The sequence below is a fragment of the Chelonoidis abingdonii genome, chromosome 13 (assembly GCF_003597395.2).
Source record: "Chelonoidis abingdonii isolate Lonesome George chromosome 13, CheloAbing_2.0, whole genome shotgun sequence".
NCBI lineage: Eukaryota > Metazoa > Chordata > Testudines > Testudinidae > Chelonoidis > Chelonoidis abingdonii.
The window spans coordinates 18,876,181-18,897,723 of NC_133781.1; the positions used below are offsets into that span (position 1 = coordinate 18,876,181).

The 21,543-nt window shown below is 46.9% G+C and overlaps 1 protein-coding gene across 4 annotated transcripts in view; it reads right to left on the bottom strand.

Moving 5' to 3' along the window:
* Nucleotides 1-610: 610 nt before the first annotated feature.
* The window catches only part of TMEM104 (transmembrane protein 104), a 152,772-nt gene continuing 131,839 nt past the window's right edge, over nt 611-21,543 (bottom strand). For all 4 annotated transcript variants that reach the window (XM_032785078.2, XM_032785077.2, XM_075071806.1 and 1 more), the window contains exon 10: nt 611-5,069. In XM_032785078.2, coding sequence (XP_032640969.1) covers nt 4,309-5,069 — 761 coding nt within the window. In that variant the 3' untranslated portion in view covers nt 611-4,308. The remainder of the gene's footprint in view (nt 5,070-21,543) is intronic.

The following is a 21,543-nucleotide window of genomic DNA, read 5'->3' on the forward strand; positions in this document are numbered from 1 at the left end:
ATTACATTTATTAAAAAAGGTAACATTGTCCCAAGCCTGTTTCATACTTCAGCCTCCCTCCCGCCTCCAGCCTCCTCCCATGTTGTTGTTGCTGCTCTTTGAAGCGTTGCAGAAGATTGAATCCATCCCCAATGCCACTTTGATTTCAGATTTACAGTCCAGCCAAAAAATCCTCCCGTCTGTTGAGTACTTAGAGAGAATCATGGGAGGAGAAAGTGTTTATTTCCATCGTAAAGATGTGTTCTAATATTTTCAGATAAATCAAGCTGGGTTTTATGACGCTAATAAATTTGCCAGCAGAAACTTCATTTGCTGCCAGAGGTGGTGGAATGATTCAATTTGTTTAATTTTAAGCGTAAGGGAATGTAATTGAGAAGGGTAAAGTACAGATGTTTTAATTGAGTTTTCAGAGAACATCTAGAGATGCAGGAGGCTAATAAATAGGGACAGACTAGGGCTTCAATTACTCTCTGAGCTGTCACAACCACCCCTACCCTCTTTGTCAGCCACCTCCCCGCCTTCTGCTGCTCCCATGGACTGATTAGAAGTTGTGCCACCACCAGGAGAAACCATTTCTTATGCACACAGGAAAAGGCCAAATCAAGAGAGATGCAGAATGTGTGTTTTATTTGTACGCTTTTTGGAGAAATAATTACACACTGGGACAAACTGAGTATGGCGCAGTGAGGATCCAAATAACCCACTGTCATAATAGCCATTTAAAAATCTCATTCTTAAACCAGACAGGAGACGAGTTATCATGCCACACCAAGCCAGTACAGCAACTGGAACTCTTCTGCCCCCTGCCGGCTCTGCATCTAATGAAATGGGCAAGGACCTAGTGGAGATATTTGCTCTGGCTTGATCCATCCAACTTCCTGTTTTCCTTCAACTTTGAGGCATTTCTTGTTTCACATTTTAAATGAAAAATGTTCTGCTCCCCTTCCTCACTGTGGAGTTCCTCCCATTATGACGGCTGATTCTTTCACTGAGCGAGGACGGCAGGTGTCTGGAAAGTCTCTCTGATGTTGCTTTTCATGTGTAGGGAGGAGAGTGTTCCCTGGTGGGACGCCAGGCAAGACACCCTTTCTACAATGAGCCAGACATCCCTTGCTGCTGAGCTACATCTCAGATCACAGCTGTTCACAATTTACACAGGGGCCCCACGGAAACCACCCCTGCTCAACGTTCCAAAGGAAGCTTCTCAGGAGCGGAATTAATCTAAGCCAGAGAAGAAAAGGCACATTGTAACTGAAGTCCATTAAAACCAATTCTGCCTGTCAGAAGGCAGAGAGCTGTGGAATCTTAGGTGCCCATGCAAGGAGGGGGTTGTGGGAAAAAGGGAGACAATACCATGGTTTTGTGCTTTGACAAACACCATTGTCAGACCTTTTTGGGCTGGTGGTGGTGGGAGGGTCACTGTGCTTGCCATGAGCTCATGAACCAAGCTATGCTGCCTCAGGCCCAGTTCCCAGGCTCTGGGCCAGCAGCTTCTGCACACTACTGTATACAGAGCTTGATGTTCGCAGCTGTACCAAGGTGGAGACTGGCTCACTCTCAGAGCCAAGGTCTGCTAGCAACTCTGCTCCCTGACCTGGACAGGCCAAGGGTGGGCGAGGGAAAAGGACAGCAGGGTCTTTGAGCATTTGGCAGCCCTGGAGCAGAGAAGGAATAAACAGCAGATTAAAGTTGCAAGTTGCCTGTTAACTTCTGGACACTTGGGGACGTGGTCTGGTTTGGTGCTGTCAGTGGGACACAAGGTGAGAAAATCAGTTCACTGCTTTGAGGGCTTGAAACAGATAGAAAGACCCTCAAAGCCTGTTACCAAAAGGAGCCTTGTGCCACATAGCATTTCCATCCATTCTAAGGTCCTTCACAGGCTCATTTCTTTGCTGCAAATGTGCAAAGCTGTTCCTACCAGTGCCTGCTCCTGTGCTGCACATGAACAGAAGGGCCCAGTGTGCCCTGCTACGGCGTCTACAATCTGTCCCACTCCTGGCTGTCAGACATAACAGCTGTGAGAATAAGCAACAGAAGGAAGCAGGTGCAAACTCCTGCACTAGAGTCCCAGCCCGTGGCTCCGAGCTCAGCTGTACTATGGATCTGCCCTCCAAACTGCATCTGTGCTTTTGTTCTCCCTAACCCAGAAGAGAGCGTCAGGCTTAGCAATTCATTCACACATCCCACTCAGTAACCTGGCATCAAAAGAGCCAAATCAGCTTCCTTGTAGCACTTAGGGCTGTGTAGGTAGCTGAGTGATGCACCAGCAAGGGCTGCCAAATCCTGTTTATGATCAGGAGAGAGGATGTCAGGTTGACTATGCTGTAACCAACTCCCCTCTACCCAGTTGGCACATCCTGGTTTATGCAACATTCAAGGACATCTTCATGTCGCTTAAAGGGGTGTGAGAGGTTCCGTGCCCGCCCCCCCCCGCAAGCTTTTTGAAGAAAGTTGCTTTTGCACAGCCCCTGCTACCTGAATGTTTCCATGGCAGGAAGTGCTTCATGTCATGTAGAAACCTGAAGCTTGTATTAAAAAGAAAGCTTAATTAAAAAAGAAGACTGTATGCCCAATCTCACCTCTGGTGAAAAGTGACATTTAATATAGCAGTAGCACTGGGAGCAGGAGACTGGCAGCTGTCTTTGAACACGACTTAATCACAAGGGGGGAAATGTCTTAAAAGATTTAAGGTAAAAAGTTTAACAGTAAAAGTTCTACCTCCTGTTATTAAAGCCTTTATTTTATGACCTCTGACCCTGGGCCCTCAGATTGCTAGAGTAATAAACGTGTCACTTTGCAGTAAGAGAGTCAGGAGCCCCAAGAGCAGAGATCTAATCAAAGACTGTCAGTGTCCAATACAACAGACTGTTCTCATGCAAGAAGAGAAGCATCTCTCAGCCTGTAAGCTGGGGTACAGCATGCTAAGTGGAATTTTTGGAAGGGGGATGATTCTTAAACTCTGTCTCGAACAGATGCAAGAAAAATTCTTAACCCTAGGCAGAGGGAGAAGTTAGAAGCAGGATAATAGTATTATGGACCATTTCCAGTGCATCTTCTATGTTCTTCCTCTCTGCTTGTACTTCTGAGCTCCATTTCTGAAGTGAGACAGCACAGTGAGTGGGGCAGTGCTGAATTCTCCAGCTGGCACTACATTCTCCCCTGAGTTAACACCCAGCTTGTTTCAAGGCTAATTACCCAGAGCAAGAGACTGGAAATGTCAGTACGCCCAGCAAGTGCTCGAGGGTCTAATGCGTGTCACTGACAGGTAATTAGCACCTCCCAAGGCCACACAGATCCTGACTGCTGTGGCCATAGTCTGCCCTGCTGCTCCAGCACTTGTGAAATCTATTCTAACAGCTGAGGCCACTTAGCAGCACCAAAGAGCTAACAAAGTGAGGAAGCGACTGGGATCCAGAGCCTCACAGAATGGGTTTGCCTTGGGACGGAGAGTTAAGGCAACCAGAAAAAGTGGCTGGAGCAGAACTCCAGGAACAAGGGTTGGTGTAATCTTATCAAACAGGCAAATGAGCTAATCCAGACCCATTGAGTCCACGTGTTCTACCCCACAGACCACACAGCAAATAAAACAAAAGGCCAATGTTTTCTGAAAAGGTAGTAACAGAAATGGAGAAACTGTGAGAAAGATTTGTAACAGGACCAGTCATAGTAACCACACAGAAGCCCATTGCTTTCTACAGTTTCCTGACCCATCCTCCAGACATGCCACCAGTTGTCATCCCTAGTTAACCGGATCCCTCACTGGGCACTTGAAAATCTTTAACAGAACCAAAAAAGTCTGCTACTTCCTTGGTGAGGGGTAAGCGGATCACTCCAGAGAACTACTGTTGGATTGTGTTAGCAGTTATAACAGTTCCCTGTCTCTGGCAGAGATATTTGTCCAGCTCTCATGGGCAGCAGATGCAGGCCAGACAGCCTTCTATGTGCCGAAACCTGCAGCACTATAAGGAGGCTGCTCCTGGACAGAGAGGAAGATGTTCTGTAATGGAGCTTCCCCAACTCAAGGCAGAAACGGTCAGACACTGTATAACCATGGGGGCCTTCCGAGAGCTCCCAACCCTTCACATGTTCAGTTTGAGAACTAGAATCAAAAGGAGGTTGAGCAAGTTACATCACCACCCAAGGTGAAGAGAGGATAAAAAGTCCTGATGTCCAGATCAAACCTGCATCAACAAGCTGATTGCTTGCGAAGAGCAGGTTGTTGGGTTTTTGTTAACTGAGTCTGAAACAGGAATTGAAATCCTGGAATCCCCTCCAGAGCCCTGGATGAAGAGTGCCGCTGCCCCATCATTAGAGTTTTGTCTCACTCAGGATGATATTTGCAGTTACAAACACAAAGCAGAAAAGACTCCAGAGCAGCACAAACCAGATCCAGAAGATGTGCCGGAAAGGGGACAGATGGTTATTGACTGTGCCACTGCCGAAGACCAACTGACTGTCCTTCCGACTACAGTAGGCCAAGAAAGCTGGGATGATGTACTGGATTCCATTGCCAGCATAGGCTCCCGTGATGCCCACCAAGGACTCCAAATCATGTGTGCAGACAGCCACCAGCACAGGGGGAATCAGAGTGATTGCTGGAAAGACAATCCTATCCACCACCCATGGGTATGTCCCACCTTCCCGGTGGAAGAGGGTCTTCCAGTTGTTCCGCAGGGTCACAGCGATGATTGGGAAGTTAGTGCTGATAGTGAAAACGGGAAAGAGGCCCAGGAAGTAACGAATGAAGGCGATGTTGGTGATGTTACGGTTGGTGAAATTGAGTGTGTACATGTCCATGAGGGTCTCATTGCGGAAACAGTAGATGGCCGTGAAGGACAGGAGGCTGTAGAAACCCAGTATTAAGATGTAATCCAGCAGCACCAGCTTGTTTACATGCTGCTTCTTGGAGATTGGAGTGATGAGGGATGGCAGTGAGTGCTGGCACATGAAGGAGTAGACACACACCCCGAAGAGGTTTGGGATCCCTGAGAGCTGCGCCAGAGGTGGGTGACCTTCCCCTTCACCCTTGCCGATGCGGATGAGGGCCAAAATAATCATGATGACAAAAGCTGCAAAACAAGTGAGAGAGAGAGAATATGGTAAGTCATGCCAGCGTCCAGGCTCCCAAACATAGCTCTCCTCGGCAGCATAATCTCTGCACTAGATCTCGCTATATGTCTACAGCTCAGGAGATAAGGAAAACCACTTCCCTGAGGAGAATGCAGCAGTGCATATCAAGGAAGAATATACAAGGGAGTTACCACTTTATTGGCTTTCAACACGAGGCTGTACATCAGAGAGAATCCATATGGGAACAGCCTTCTGACTTGGTCTTTAGCAAGTATATCTAACCATCACCCTCTCTCAGGAAATGGGCACGCTGTGCTCTGCAAAGTCCAACACTGCTATCATTCATCACCTCAGGGTCCCTCTTCCTAGCCTCCTTGCAGAGGTATGTGAAACACCTTCCCCCCTGCCCCATTAAGTTAGCCTAAAGGGTATTTGAGAGATATTACTCTGTGCAGGAGGCAAGATCCTTAACTTTGCCACAGACACCAATGCCACTTGTAAGACTTGTTAGTTGAGGTCCCTGAAGCATTAGCCTGTGGAGCGTGTGTTGGGGATAGTGCAACTCACACAGCTGCTATCACCTGGAAAAGTGGGTGGAACAACCACTAGCACTGGCTATTTCTTGGGCAGGAAGAACAGGCTGTCTACTGCTAATCCCAGAGGAGGGAGAGAAACTAAAGCAGCACGAAAAAAAAAAAAGACATTAAAATTCATCAGTTCCAGGCATAAAATCCATCTGCCTGCCCTTTACCCTGATAATGGGAAAAAACTCAACTAATGATATTTTACTAGCCTGTCAAAACAAGGTACTTGCTATGGACAATAAGAAATATGAACAGCTGGGTTAAAGTCTAGGCAGGAAATGAAGCCTATATCACACTCTAGCAGTAGAACCTGGGCTAAAAGCAGTTAGCTACGTACAAGGGACAACAGCCGAGCAATAGGCATGGTAAGAACCACATCCTGACGTTATGGAAGTCACCGCAAGCCTGGGAAAGCTGGTCACTGGCTGAGTTACCAAAGGGTGAAGCATTTTGCCTGCTTGATAACGAAAGACGGTATTTGCAATCTGAGAGTATGTCCACACTACCCGCCGGATCGGCGGGCAGCAGTCAATTCAGCGGGGATCGATTTATTGTGTCTAGTCTAGATGTGATAAATCGATCCCCAAGCGCTCTCCCGTCAACTCCTGTACTCCAGCGCTGCAAGAGGTGCAAGCAGAGTCGACAGGAGAGTGACAGCAGTCAAGTCACCGCAGTGAAGACACCACGGTAAGTCGATCTAAATATGTCGACTTCAGCTACATTATTCGATTCCCCTCCAGTGCAGACCAGGGCTTAGATTGGTAACGACTGGGAAGACACGATGGCCCTGGCTCTTATACAGCTCTGCCTCTGGCTGAGAGGGAAAGCACGGCAATGAGTTACCAGGTAATACAAAAAAATAAAATAAAATGCTGACATTCCTATTAGACAGCTTCGAACGTCATAAGTAAAACAGCAGACAAAACGAAAGCAGCAAGTCTCCGCGTGGAGCATCCCATAGCAGATAGGCCATGTGTGTGCTAAAAATGTTGGGTGCCTGCCATAGGGGAACAAGGATGCTCATCTGTTCAGCAACTGTAATGGCTCCTACACCCCCCAACGCCTGGAGACTCTGTGATGTTGTTGACAACCCCTTGGTGGAAGTAAATCTAAGGAAATATTTGATGTTTATGGAATAAATTCACAAGCACTCTGCTTTATCCAGTCCGTAGAAGGGAATAGATCAGCTTCATCCAAAGCCTCCACTGATGCAGAACTGTAACGGCTTTTCTCTTAAGCCAGGGGCAATGGTACTTCCCAGCATCCAACACAGCCTTGGCACTAAGTGTGCCAGTAACTGGGCCTAGCACCCCAAAACGTCCATTTACCCATTTCACTGGCCAAACTCTGATACGTGCCCTACTGCAGAGAGCTTAATGCAATAGATTCATAACCCAAGGATGACGACTCCTAAACTCAAAGGGTACACATTACCCATTTCACCCCATATCATAAGCAGTTACCCACACTCATCCCCTAACCCTTTATCATGCCTAATTACCCGCCAGCTCCACCCATTACCCTACAGCACACACTTTTCATTCCCTCTTTAAAAGTGGCCTCCTTGAACTTATCCTCTACCAAATTCACAGCCATGAAAAATGTGTCATGGGCTGTGAAATCTGGTCTTTTGTGTGCTTTTACCCTATACTACACAGATTTCACAGGGGAAACCCAGAGTTTCTCAAACAAGAGGTCCTTCCCCAAAAGGGAGTTGCTGGGGGGGGTCACATTGTGGTATTGCCACCCTTATTTCTGTACTGCCTTCAGAGCTGGGTGGCCATAGAGTGGCAGCTATTGGCTGGGCGACCAGCTCTGAAGGCAGTGTCCCCCTGCCAGCAGCAGTACAGAAGTAAGGGTGGCAATACCATACCATGCTACCCTTACTTCTATGCTGCTGCCTTCAGAGCTGAGCGGCCAGAGAGTGGTGGCTGCTGACCGAGGGCCCAGCTCTGCAGGCTGCAGCGCAGAAGTAAGGGTGGCAATACTATACCATGCCATCCTTACTTCTGCACTGCTGCTGACGGCTCTGCCTTCAGAGCTGGGATCCCAGCCAACAGTCGCCGCTCTCCAGCTGCCCAGCTCTGAAGGCAGGACTGCCACCTGCAGCAGCGCAGAAGTAAGGGTAGCAGTACCACAACCCCCCCACTATAACCTTGCAACTCCCCACCCCCCACACCACCTTTTTGGGTCAGGACCCCTACAATTACACTACCATGAAATTTACTATGAAATTTACTATTTTAAAAATCTTATGACCGTGAAATTGACCAGTATAGACTGAATTTGGTAGGGCCCCATCAGACTCCATGACACATTTCAGTCCACCCCTCTGCAGTTAGCATTTTATTGGCCGCATGAGCTACCCACTTCAGATTTTTCATCCCCAAGTGAAAGATGACAATGCTGCTGATAATTCTACAAGGGGTCTAGAATATAAACTGGCTGCCACACCAGACTTATTATAGAGAGGCGTAACTAGAGAAAGATCACACTTGGAGTATCAGGCACAACATCCATCGCCGAGACCAGACATAGTGGAGAGAGCTGGGAGGATTCAGAGCTCTCCCCCCTCTGGATATTTACACACTTTCTCCAATTCTAATCTGAGCCAAGGAAAAAAATGCATTACAAACCCGAAGGCAATCAACATAGGGAGGGCCTTTCTAGTTCTCTGGTAAAGTGTTCCCTCTCCCCAAATTATCACTGACAGAAAGACTCCAGAATGCTTGTTAGTCATTCTAGCAAAAGCAGAAAGATCTTCAAGTCATCCAAAGCCTGCCTCAGGACACCGAGTATACTCAGCAGGGCTATGTGCGAGCTTGGACAGACTGACAGGAACAAGAAAGGAAATGCAAGACAGGAGAGGACACAACACTCAGAAAGGAACGAGCAAGACAGGTTATACTGTTGGGAAATGCAAATAGAGGACATTTCTCTCTCGCTTTTGGGACAAGCGTTCGACTCATGAAGCCCAGTCTTGTATCTCTGTCATATCTTAACTATTTTTAACTGCAAGAGCCCTGCACCTCTTTCCCTGCTGAAGAAGAGAGCACAATCTCTACCATCGCTGCTCAGTCAAGAGCTGACCTATCAGTTCTCATTCAACGATGCACAGAGGGATCAGCTGAACGCCCTGGTGAGCCTCAGAGTTTGCATCCCTTTTCAGATTCTTTGTATGGCAGACTGGTAACCTTAGTCAGCTACTCTGTGGGGATCAGAGCACCAGGTGCTTTATTCACACAGGACTCTAGCAGTAGAGCCTTGCAGGCTAGCTTGTTTCCAGTATACGCTCTTACAGTAGGGGAGCAGTGCAGGATCACATTTCCACTGCGCAACCTGCCAGAGTCAATCCCCCCTGGTACTCCCGCCTCCACATTCCATGTCTGTTATGGAGATGGGCCACATGAGACCTGGTACAGCTTTCTACGCAGGTGACCTGCATGCACATGAACACCAAACTGTGGAAGGAGGCCACTTCCAATTCAGAGACAAAAAACAACTCTCCACCTTGCTTCTGAAGTGTGAAGACGTTTTGGTTTAGAATAAAAACTGCTGGAGGCAGAACCTGAGTTGATTCCTTACTTTTTCAGGGTTCTATGTACAGCGCCCCACTTTCACATTCTGCCCATGTCAGCCTACTCCAGTTATTCTGCTGTTCACCTCACAGTCCTCGGCAAGACCAGGAGAAACTGGTGACTTCCATTATAAGAAAGCCATGCTTTGTCACACTGGGAGTCTAGGGCTTGATCTAAAACAGTGTCAAGGAAATGGCCCTCCACTGACTTCAGTGGGTTTTGGATCAGATCCCTAATGGGATCCCCAGCACAAGGCCACCCACAGTGAAGATTGTAGAATCTGCTAGAACTACTGGTGCAACATTTCTAAAGTGTTCTGAGAACCTTGGACAGAAGACTGCAGAGAAGATCAAGCTATTATGTTCTATAGAATGGCTGTACTGCCTAAATGAATTCTCTCCCTGACACAGCTATCCCAGTGAAGCAAGTCTAACAAGAGAGGTTCAAAATCTAGTAATAGCGTGTCAAAGCAGAAGTGCTACTGCTCTGCAAGAAGCTCTCAAATGAAATGTTCCCCTAGCTTGGTGTTGGCGACATGTAGGAGTGCTATCCTTTTCAGTGGCTCGTAGCGTACCCATCTCCCATCCTTTGAGGGGGATGGGGCTGGCTGGGTGAATTGGGAGACTCCCCCACTGAAGTCCCGACCACAGATAGATCTCTATTGCAATGCTTCCCCAGCAGCTGTATTCTCTTTTGGCCATTGGGGTGGAACAGTGTCTCTCCCTTGTCCTGGCTGCTGAAATTGGAGAATTAAATGTTCACATATTAGATTTATTACCTGTCCCTGGGAGGAAGCAAGACACAAATGAAAACTCTGAAACTAGTTACGCCCAATGATAAATCAAGATGAAGAGAGGATGACAGCCTCTGACTGACAAGCAGTCTCGAACAGATGAGAAAAGGATCCTGTGTGTAGGCATGATGCTTCCTCTTCACATCCTTCTATTCTTGGGCGAGTAGGCTGAAGGCAAAGTCAAAATACTCCATTAAAGCAGCCTACTGCTCCAGCGCTAACATTCCTATGGTGCTCCTGCACCTGGAAGGAATCTGGTTAGCAGAGAGAAAATGTGTTAAGAAAATTGCTCGTGTGTAAGGAATAGGTTTGGACAGGAGGGTCTGAAATATGAAGCAGGGATGGAAGAGACCTTCAAACACCACTTCAGAAGGATAAGAGCCAGAGAAATATAGAAGACAAATATAGCCTGGTCCCACCCACACTAGCTAGCAGTCACCAAACAAAAAATGGCTGATGACAGAAATCTAGTACAGCTTCTCCGATCAGCATGGATTGGGATTATTTTTCTGAAAATTGCACTTGTCAAACCATGCTATAGCCTATACCATCCACACCCCACCCAAAGTAGCGTACAGCTTGGTCTTATGCTGATCCAGGAAACTATGCTAGAACCTCATTTAGAAATGCAATTACCACTATCATGATTTTCAGTTGTTGCACAGACACCACCAAAACTGCAATCATTTCTCCAGGGAGACGTAGGAGATAAAAGCAAGAGGATCAGACACCTTCATAGTTGGAGATAGGCCTCAAGAATGTCAAGGGCATATGTAAGATGCCTGTACACCACTGGTTCTCCAGTTGTGTTTCATGGAGCACTCCTGGTGAGCTCCATCATGAAACATTCTGAGACCTTAGCAGTGGGAATTAAAAGTAGGGGGCTGGGAGAAGGATGTCTGTATGAGAACTTTTCTTAGTAAGTGCATAGGAGAATGAAAGGAGGTGGAGAATGCCCTCTCTACACCATGTGATGAGAACCATATAGATAACCTACCAGGGGAAGGGGTAGAAGAAAGGAGGGAAGGCCAGAAAGATCACAAGAGACTACGAAAAATGAAATTCAACTGTAAAGTGATAGTAATATCATGCAGCACCCCACCTCTGCTTCCTCCCCCACTCCCCGACACCCAGGTCAACTGCAGCTTCCTTGGAAAACAGTGTTTATGGCTGATTGAAACAGTTACACTAGTCAGAGGCAGATTACATGGTTTCAAGGGGTTACATCCCACCTTCGAGAGCACATCCTTACTGGTGAAGGATGGAAAAGAGGTGACAAATGAAACACAACATGGCTTTTTCATTACCACCCCCGACTGAGATTTTCTGTTGTTTGTGGGGAGAGGACACCAGCTCTCTAACCTGGAGGACACAGGCCTCTGCTGAGAGGAAAGCTAAGGCTGCCTGTACTCCTTGACCAAAGAGAGGTTGATTTTAGAAAGATGACAGCTCCGCTATCAAGCTGTCGTGGCCAGATGAGGGAGGAATACACATGAGCCTATATCCGAAAAGCAGCACTGATGGAAATGTGGGAGTCTAGGGATATTTAATGTTCCATCTGTGCTGGCACTAGTGGATCGATAACACAAAGCCATACAGGGAAGTGAGAAAGTGAAATCAGTCTTTCTGAACTCATCATTTCCTAAAAGCCCGACTGGGATCCCTCCGTTAGCCTCATGCCTGCCCTGCATTCCTTCACAGGGGAAGGGGAATGGGGGCTGGACTGGGCTGATCTCGGTCAACAGCAGAGTAGGGAATTGGGAAGTCTCAGGCTCACCCCATGCAAGGAGCTGGAGGCATCAATAGGGTGTTCCCAAGTTTGCCCTCCATCCCCTTGCAAGATGCAAGTGCTGGAAGACAGCAGTCTCAGGCTGGCTCCTTGTCCTAGGTGTTCGAGATGTTCCTTCCCATTCTCCTTCAAGGCAGAGGAGTGAGAATGTGGTATATGCTCAGATGTCATCCTCAGTGCAGTGGGAGCAAGGACAGAAATGCAGTTTTCCCTTCTTCTCTGTGCTCGGAGCAAGTCTGGGACTTGGATCTCTGTCGCTGAATGGCGGTGGGAAAACACAGCCCTCCCATGTTCATACTCCATCCCTCCACATGGAGAGAAGTGGCCAACCGGCTGGTCTTGGGTCACCCCTCTCCTCCACCAAGTTTGCTCTTCACCCTCCACAAGGAGCAGGTGTGGAAACAAAGCATTCACCAGTCCGCTGCTCCTCTGTCCCTGCCACATCACCGATGCACAGTAGGTAGCAGCCTTCACCGAGGGACACGACCTGGGTCTCTCCAATTCCTGGATATTTAAATTTACAGCTGCTATGAGACAGAATTTAGGGAGGTCAGAAGAAAACAATGTCTCCGTTTTGCCATTAAACTCATCATGAATATTTAATGATTGAGGCAGGGTGTCCTGGAGTGCTTTTAATTTTACTTAGTTGCCAAGGAAGGCTTTCAACATTCATAATAATATATACATAAAAATCACAGCTGTGAATCCTCCCAAGAATTCGATTCCACTGGTGCTTTCATAAGGCAACTGAAACCCCAGCAAGCCTGAAAAGCTGCTGATATTGGGGAGGGGAAGACTATCTGTCCTTGAGCAGTAAATCCGTCCCCCTAGAGCTGTTGCCCCCATATCGTGCTCCACAATAATTTTCTGACTTCATCTTTCCTTGTAGCCCATTGGTGCAGCTCTGCATGGTAGGACTGATGCAGCAGAGGCACTATTTTTAGAGGAGTTTTGGAGAGAAAGTTTTGCCTGGAAGGTAGAGAAGTTGCAACCTTGCTTCCAGATCAGCCTTACGCAGAAGGAAACAGGAAGGTCCCAAGTCAAGATGTGCACCGAGGAGGAAGAAAACACAAGGTGATGTGTCAGTCGCACTGTTCAGATAGAGTGTTAACTGGCCAGGACCATGCTGCAAGTCAAGCCTCACTGATGCTAGGCGACGGAGCGTTTGCTCTCCCAGTGACAATCTGAAAGGTGCTGTACTACAGAATCAGTGTGCACAGGTCCCCCATAATGCCTGGACAGCAGCCGGCCAGTGCAGCGGACTAGGCTTTGTGCTGAACTCTGACTCCAAACACTGTTCCTTCCTCAGGCACTTCCAAGCAGGAATGTCTTAAAGATCTTGGGGGAACAGCTCCCGAGCGCTCATAGGAGCAGCAGGTTCCAGACCAGCGGCAAGCAGTCGAGCTTTGCAGAGCAACCTCCATTTCTATTTTCGGCTGGCATTATCCCCTTCGTGGAAGAGAGACAGCAACAGGGATACAAACAGTAAGCGAGACGTGGATAACCGCATATATTTGCTGCGGCTCATGAGTTGTGCCCATTCCAACAACATCCATTCCCTCAGCCTGGAAACTATGATTAACACTAAACGAGCATCACCAGGTTACACAGACATCTTGCTCTACATGTCATCCCTTCTAAATGAACCGGGAAGGGCTGGGTGCAAAATGCTGCCATACCACCTTGCTATAAACAGAGGCCCCCTATGCCTCATTGCCCCCATCTGCCCATTTAGAACTGTTTGTTTAAGCAGGCGCCCTGTTACAGCTTTGACACATTTGCAGCAGAGCCATCCATCAGTGCTGGCTGACGGTGTGACAGAGCATTCCTCTCAAAGCAGAGAATCAATATGCCAAGGGATAACGATAATGAATCACCCTCGCGCAATGCACACCGCTTGCTTCCCATCTCATACGCAAGGCAGCGTGATGGATTCGGGGAGGGAGGTGACACCAAAAGGGGAAGAGGATGGGAGTAGGCATAGTCTCCCTGGCCCAACTCCCTTTGGAGATGATTCTGGGAGAAGAAACCATCTCCTTTTTCTAACTCATCTACTGCAGTGATCTCCTGGACCCTTGCCAGTCCAAAGCACATCATTTTATGCAGAAGGAGAGCACACTGGCTGGGAGCCCCAGGGCAGCGAGGTTGTCCTAAGGGGCTTGGTGGTAGCAGGCAAGCCCTGGAGTTTGGAAGGGTTCTATCCCATTCCAGCTGAGAAGTGAGAGGGAAGTAAACTGAACAAAAGCAGAGGACGGCTAAGCTGTCTACGCCTCGATTCTGAAATACCTAGACACACTGGCAAGACAGGGTTCAAGTCACTTCATCATTCCCAAGTAGAGTCACTGAGCTGCACATAGCTTACGGTGTGGTTCTTTGGGAGGAGATATAAAAAAAAAAAAACAGAGGCCTTGTCTGCTCCATGTGGACATAAAAAATTCCAATGGCACTTTTTGGAAGGGCAAAGATTTGCCTTGGGAGGTCCTTACCCAATATTGTTGCTTACCCATTGCCCCAGAGGGCACTAGCCACCTTGCTATTTCCCTTGACCTGAGGAGGTGGGGGCTGCCTTTCAGCCGTGCTCGGTGCGATTAAGCCCACTGATCCTTTGGGATCAGAAGATGCTGGAACGGTACTATACACGTAAGCTGTTAAGATAGCTCACTATTACCAGTCACGCTGGTAAAACAAACCTCCGAAATAAGCTCTGATCAGACTCCTATTAACTCACTCTGAATTAACCCACATGTTCTCCCCAGAAATTGTATGATCTCACCCAATCAGAGTTCATGAGCCTCAAGCCTCTTGGAGCTGAAATGGACAAGCTGCTCAACACTTTAGTGAACGGTTCTGTAGAAGAGGTTGCCACAAACAATGTGAGGTGGAACCATTGTGGTCTGGGCACAGTGATAGAGGCGATGAGTGGATCTGCCTCTGTGGAAGTGGGAGCTAGGAAGCTGTCAAGAATCTTTGACCTGTGTGATGGTGAAGCCTTGAAAGCACAATACAGGCAAGAGTGTCCCTATCTCTGGGAGGCCGTGGGGGCTTGTAAGGAACACAGATGGGCACCTGTGATGAAAACGAGTCAGAGCCATTGGAGGAAGGTGGCATCCCTGCTTCTGGGAGAGTGTTTTACTGATCTCAGAATAGGAAGGGGAAGGAAGAGTTTTTGGCTCTAAAAAAAAGTTACAGAGCAATAAATGGCCTCAGCATGGACAGTTCATACAAGGTAAAGCAGGACTTTGGCTAGAGGACAGTTATTTCACTAGTTTGAAGTCTGAGGCTCAGTCCACATGGCAAGGAACTGTAGCTCACCGAGGCAGCAAAAGTGCAATGACACACGCTGAACTTCTCAAGATTGTACAACATGGAGTGTGACTTGTGGAGAAAGGCAAAAACAAGGTCGGGGAATAGAAACCATGCATTTAGTGTATCTCATCTGTAACACTGATCACCCTGATGTTCCACCCACGCTGGCAGCTTTCACTAATACCCTCTGCCACCCTGCCAGCGATTACTGCTGCCCTGGCCCTGGGCCAGAGGCATAGACTATTTCACTAACAAAAACAATTTTTAAAAAAATGAATCAAGTCTCTCAGCTGTCAAAAGCTCTAGGATAGGATTTTACTGCTGGAAAACACCAACTCTTTGCTTCTTTCTTCCCTGCTCATGGCAATGTTTGCTACAAGATAATTGAGCAGATTTACAGTAACTACCTCCAATCACAACTCCTGCCATTAAGTCTGTTGAACCATTCGTCTCTCTGATCCTGTATCAGCTGACATGCTGTACACATGCTGCATCCCGGGACACCTCACTGTTTTGTACCATGGTGTTATCACTGCTCCTTCATCTGTAGGCACAGGAGAGGAAAACTGGTTAGGGACGTTCTTCACTTCCGCTGGAGATCACATGTAAAGTTATTTTCTGCCAACACTCTTTGGATCACCTATGGCAGTGTCCTCAAGCCATTACACCTGGTAGCTAGTCCCAGCTCTGCTTCAGGTATCTAATCCCTGCTCTGCTGCTGACTTGCAATGTGACCTTGGACCATCCACTCCACTGCTCTGTGCCTCAGTTTACTGTTCTGTAAAATGGGGATAATACTTTCCTACCTCACAGGGTCATCGTGAGGTTCGATTAACATTTGGAGATGCGAGGGCAGAGCAGAGTGTCTGAGGCCAATGAATCTGTCTTGAAGCTCAACAGCCGCACCTGCTCTGGTTTACTTGGGTCCCCATCCAATGAAGTGTCACTCCATTTGCCAGTGATTTGACATCTCATCTGAATAATACTCTATATTAAGCATCTTTATAGACTCGGTGGAAAGCACAGGTGCTCTCACTGTTGATGTTCACTCCCTCCATCCCAAAATCTGCACAGGTGTCCTCATTCAGGATGTCTTCACAGAATGCGGAAGTGGGTAGTAACCTGCTCCACAGATCTTTCCGAACTGGCTCTGCACCCTCTCGTCACAGGCAGCCATTGCTTTATCTCCTCCTGACTGGAGATGACGTTCTTTTCAGGAACATTAACCCTATTGGCAGGATCTTACCAGTCCCATCCAGCACTGTGTCACTCTCAATTTGCATCTGAAGCTATCAGGCTGTGTTCACTCACACCGGCACCATTTCATCCCATCCCACCTTGCAGACAACACTGAAACAAGCTTCTCAGATATGTTTAAAAGCAGGCACAGCAGAGAAGCATGGCCTTTTAACTAACTCTTCATAAATATATTCTCCTCTTAGTGAATTATTTATCCCAGAGGGCTCCTAAAGCGGCTTTCTCCTCTCCAAAAGGGACCAGGAAAAGCAGGAGAACTTGGTGAAAGAATGACAGTCAGTGTCCTTAAGGCAATCAAAAATGCAATATAATATCCTGATTTATAGTTCAGCTCCCTCCTTCCCGCTCCCAATGGAGGGTGCAAAGAAGAGACTAAGGGCAGAGGTCTAACTGGTCCTTCCTTAAGCTGTCACAGTAAGCTCTGTTTTTAATCACCAGAAGAGCAGCTGCCTAGAGGACTGCACAGTGGCAAATTAATCTCCTTGCAGGAGACTGAAAATATAAAAACTTCAATTATTGTCACTACCCCTACACTAGCCATGGCTATAAGTCCTGCAGTCTCCCTTCTTCCCCATCTGCTAGAACTCGTGTTAAAAAAAAATAGCATGCTGGCCCAAGGATTTTAGGATGGATGACCTCCAGCTTGGCCATTTTATATTTGAATCAGGACAGCAGTGACCAAAAGTCACCACAACACCTGAACTCCGCTTAATGGTCTACGGGACATGATCTTGGACTACTTTTCAGGGGACAAATGTCCAGTCTAAAAGACTCCATCACAATTGTTACACCACTGGCAGTCAAAGTGGAGATACCGAGGGATGGAATTGGTATGGAAAATGACCTACCCTCTCGGCCCTCAAAGCATGAGGAACGTTGGGCAGGTTATTCTTTGCTGCCTAAGTTGTATCTGTTCTGTGGATACAGAAAGGACTTCAGGTGTCCAGGGCTGTGAATCAGGCATCTTGCACCAGCACTAAATTCAGATGGGAGACAAAGAAAAACAAATCCACAGCCACCCCAAAATAGGTGACTAAATTCTATGGTTCCCAAGGACTGGGAAGGGAATTTTTTAGGTGGCTGAGAGGTCAACTGGAGGCCAAAGTGACAGATGCCAGTTCTGAAAGTGAAAGGTTAAGGTATTTCAACATCAGTAGAGTCTATCTACAACACAGCTTCTTCTGACAATTCTGCTAGTTTCCAGTACGGGTTGACAACCAGAATTCTCAGAAACCACCGCCCTAACCAAACTGGTCTATCGCCCTGCCAGCATGGCTTCAAGTGTATTTTGGAGCTAATGACAATAGGAGACATTCCTTCAGAGAAGCCTGGGCCTTTGAGATAGGAGAGGATGGTGAGAAATTAAATCCCAGGCAAATGACCCTTTGTGTTATTGTTTAATTACTTAAAGTTATGGAAACAGGTAAACAGAGAGATATGAAAAGCAGTACGACAAGTTCCTTTTTTGCAATGAAGTGGAAGACACTGGTTATCGAGACACTGCACCTTTCCACAGGCATGGCAAATTTAGCAAAAGGCAAGTCTGCCCATGCGAAGATATCGTAAATAATTGAAATTACAGATGGAAAGACCTTATGAGATCTTAGCGCATGCCCTCAAGTCAATGAAAGATTGTTCCCTACAGTAATGCCCTGGCATTTGGGATGGGAACAATGGCAAGTCCTGAGATAGCATGTAGGGATTAAAACAGCATATCAGGAGTTGGGACTTTTGGGTTCATTCTTGCCTCTGCCACTGATTCACTGTGGGATCTTAGACCTCAGTTTTCATATCTGTAACAAAGGGGCTAAAAAACTTACCTACCTCATGCGGGTGTTGAGAGGTGTCATCACTCAGGGTTCCTAAAGTGGTTTGAGATCCTTTAGCTAAGGTATTTCTAAAATACCTATCACCAGCCTATCTAAGAACAGGAAAAAATCGGCGAAGGATCTCTATCGCTGAGCCTGGAAGTGGAAACTGAGTAGCAAAAGTTATAGCTGCGTATTAAGTGTGTGAGGTGGAGGCAGTGAAGGAGGAGGCAGCAGAGGCAAAGAGAAAGGGGGAGAGATTTAATTAATGGTCTCAAATTTATCACCAGAACTTGGGCTTGGATTGTGACTGACCCACTTTAAGAAGTGCAGTGACCAGGACTGATGCACTAATTGTCTGATCTGAAGGCACTGCAAAGCATTATGGCGGGGGGAGGGCGGGGGGAGGAGAGAAAGAGAGAACACTGCAAGCCAGCAACAGCGAAAACTGAAGGACGTTTGTTCCTCTCCAAAATGGATCTTGATTAAAATGCAATACTTTCTAATAACTACCAATGGAGCATCTGGAGCAGAGCATGCAGCAAGTGCCCCGAGTGAAAGCTGTCTGGGAACATTTGTCAGTGATGATGCAATAACCGAGGCAATACTCATGCTGCCACAATCTTTAAAGCCAGAGGTCTCTGCTCATAAAGCTGGGAGGTCTAGGCTGTAACAGGTTGCAATTAAATCGGTTTAGCTGCTTAATACATAATAGCTCAGTGTTTGCCACTGAGCTCCAGCCCAAATGCTCTCCTTTCGTTCTCTGTCCTAATCCATATCCTTCCCATGACCCTGCCGGACATAGTCATCATCCAACAATGCAAAGCACAGCTGTGTGCACTGGCGAGCCCCACGGTGCCCACTGGTGAAACACCCGGCATTCCTCTGCGTGGCTTCAGACCCTGCGATTTTCGTTCTGCCTTTGCCAGATTCTGAGCTGTACGCTGTGGTACCCAGACAGTCACCAGTACCCAGGAGAGGATGTGGGATATTGCTGAAGAAGGTGGGAATAAGGCACAACTGTGGCACTGTGAACCTGGCTTCCTGGGTAAATGATGGGCTGAGGCACTAATTAGGTCATCGATAAGTGCAAATGTGGGTGGGAATACCCTATCACCTGCACCCAAGAGAATGCAGCAGGAAACAGGTCAGCTCTTGAAGCAGAGGAAGAGAAATTTTACGTGGTCATAATTTTGGGGGACCGAGTCAGGCCTCTGAGACCAAAGTAAATCATTGCCTCCAGCCTTTGACCTCTACCAACACAGAGGAGAAGGAACTACAGATCAAATGAAGAGCAGAGTATTTCTTTGGGATATTCTGGACATCTTAGATAAAAATCAAATCTCTCAAGGCTGATTCCTTGACCAGGGTGTAAAAGCGATGATATTCCAAGAACTGGGTTAGCCAAACTGCATTAAAAGGATCCACTCCAAGAGTGCTTTAACCAGGCTAGGGAACAATCTTCTTGTATCGCTCTGACAATTTCACAACAGTTTTACGTTACTTTGGGACGAATGCGCATAGGAAAGGGGAAAGGATGTTACAATACAGTTCCAGGTAAAGAATCCTTGGCCAAGCTGATGCGAGAATTCCTACTAGCATCCTATTCACAACAAACACATTCCAATGTTACAGCTAGCAAAGTTATGACCTGCAATCGTCTATAAAAGTAATGATATCTGAAGAGAGCTATGGCCCAAATATTAGCACACTAGCATGCTGGCAAGATGAAACCGTGTTCATTATTCTACAACTGGCTTAGAAAATAAAAGTTTTAAGGTTAGCCCAATTCAAGACCTAGGCTAAAACACTACAATCCGAACCTGGATCCTTCCTGCACTGTCGGATGCCGCTTAGGGCATAAATAAGGCTCCACTATCCCTGTCTATCTTAAGAACATAAGAATGGTCATACTGGGTCAGACCAAAAATCCATCTAGCCCAGTATCCTGTCTTCCAACAGTGATCAATGTCAGGTGCCCCAGTGTGAATGAACAGAACAGGTAATCATTAAGTGATGCATCCCGTCACCCATTCCCAGCTTCTGGCAAACAGAGGCTAGGGACACCATCCCTGCCCATCCTGGCTAATAGCCATTGATAGACCTATCCTCCATGAACTTATTAGTTCTTTTTTGAATCCTGTTATAGTCTTGGCCTTCAAACCTTGGTCATTCTTTGCATGTCCCCATTGTTGCTAAGGGCAGTAAGTTCTTCCTCTAAGTAGTGTTCCATGGAGGGATTCTTTCAGTCAGCCCCTTTTGGCTGTTCCTCCAGCTTCCCAATGGCATGGACAGGGACCAGAAATACATTTTTCTGTATATAGTGGCAAAGAAGAGCCATATTATACCACAACCATATCAACAGCACAACCAGGCCTTAGGTTAGGAAATTTTTTAGATAAACTGAGTAGGAAGCTAGTAGGCTATAAGATGGTTATGAGAGACTGCATCTATTTGGAGCACATTCAGAAATTCTCTGGAGAGCTGGTCTAGAGTCAGTGCAACTCACTGGCCTTAGCAACAGTGAGAACACTAATATAAACTGGGCTATGGGAATTTTAACTACTGTTATGTAACCTGTTCAAAGCAGGACTAGACAGCTGGTAAAAACATCTGAGCTTGGTTTACGCTACTGCTCCCAACATGGCTAGCACTGGTATTCGGCCAATTCTGGAGGAATTTCTGAAAATGACGAGGGTAAACAAGTGTTAATTATTTTATTCCTATTCATAAGCCTGGTACAGTGATCTGAAACAATGCTTACAACTTTGTAACGAGCTGTGTTTAAGTCGTGGCTCTCAAGAGGTGTTAACACGGTTTCAGGTCTCCATATAACCTGAATCTTTAGCAACTGCATGTTCTACTCCACCTGATGAAATGTACTTGTGCCCTCCTTGCTCTTATCAAGGTAACACAGGGAAATGCTTCTCCATACTAGTCAGTTTTCAGATGAGTTCTTTGGGCCCAACAGGCCCAACCAATAGATTCCCATCCATCTGGTATCGCCAATGTTATTGCACTTGTATTTTCAAGCCTCAGATCATCTCAAGGATTCCCCATGCCCCTTGGCCTTTTGGGTGCTTCAGTATGTGTCTGCTTCAGCTGCACACAAAGAGCTTCTGCAACATCAAAAAAATAAAGAATACCTCAGCTGTATGGAGCAGTCCAGCCAGAGGACGCTGAGCCCCAGGCCTGGTTGTTCCTCTGAATTCTCTGACCTGGACCAATTTTTCTTTGTGATGCAGGTGCTAGCATTCTCCAGGTAGCTGATTTTTCAAGGAGAGATGAAGCCTTTACATCTCATGGAGAAAAATGACCGCTGTAGGCTTTGTTAATTGAAATATTGCTTCCGAGAGCA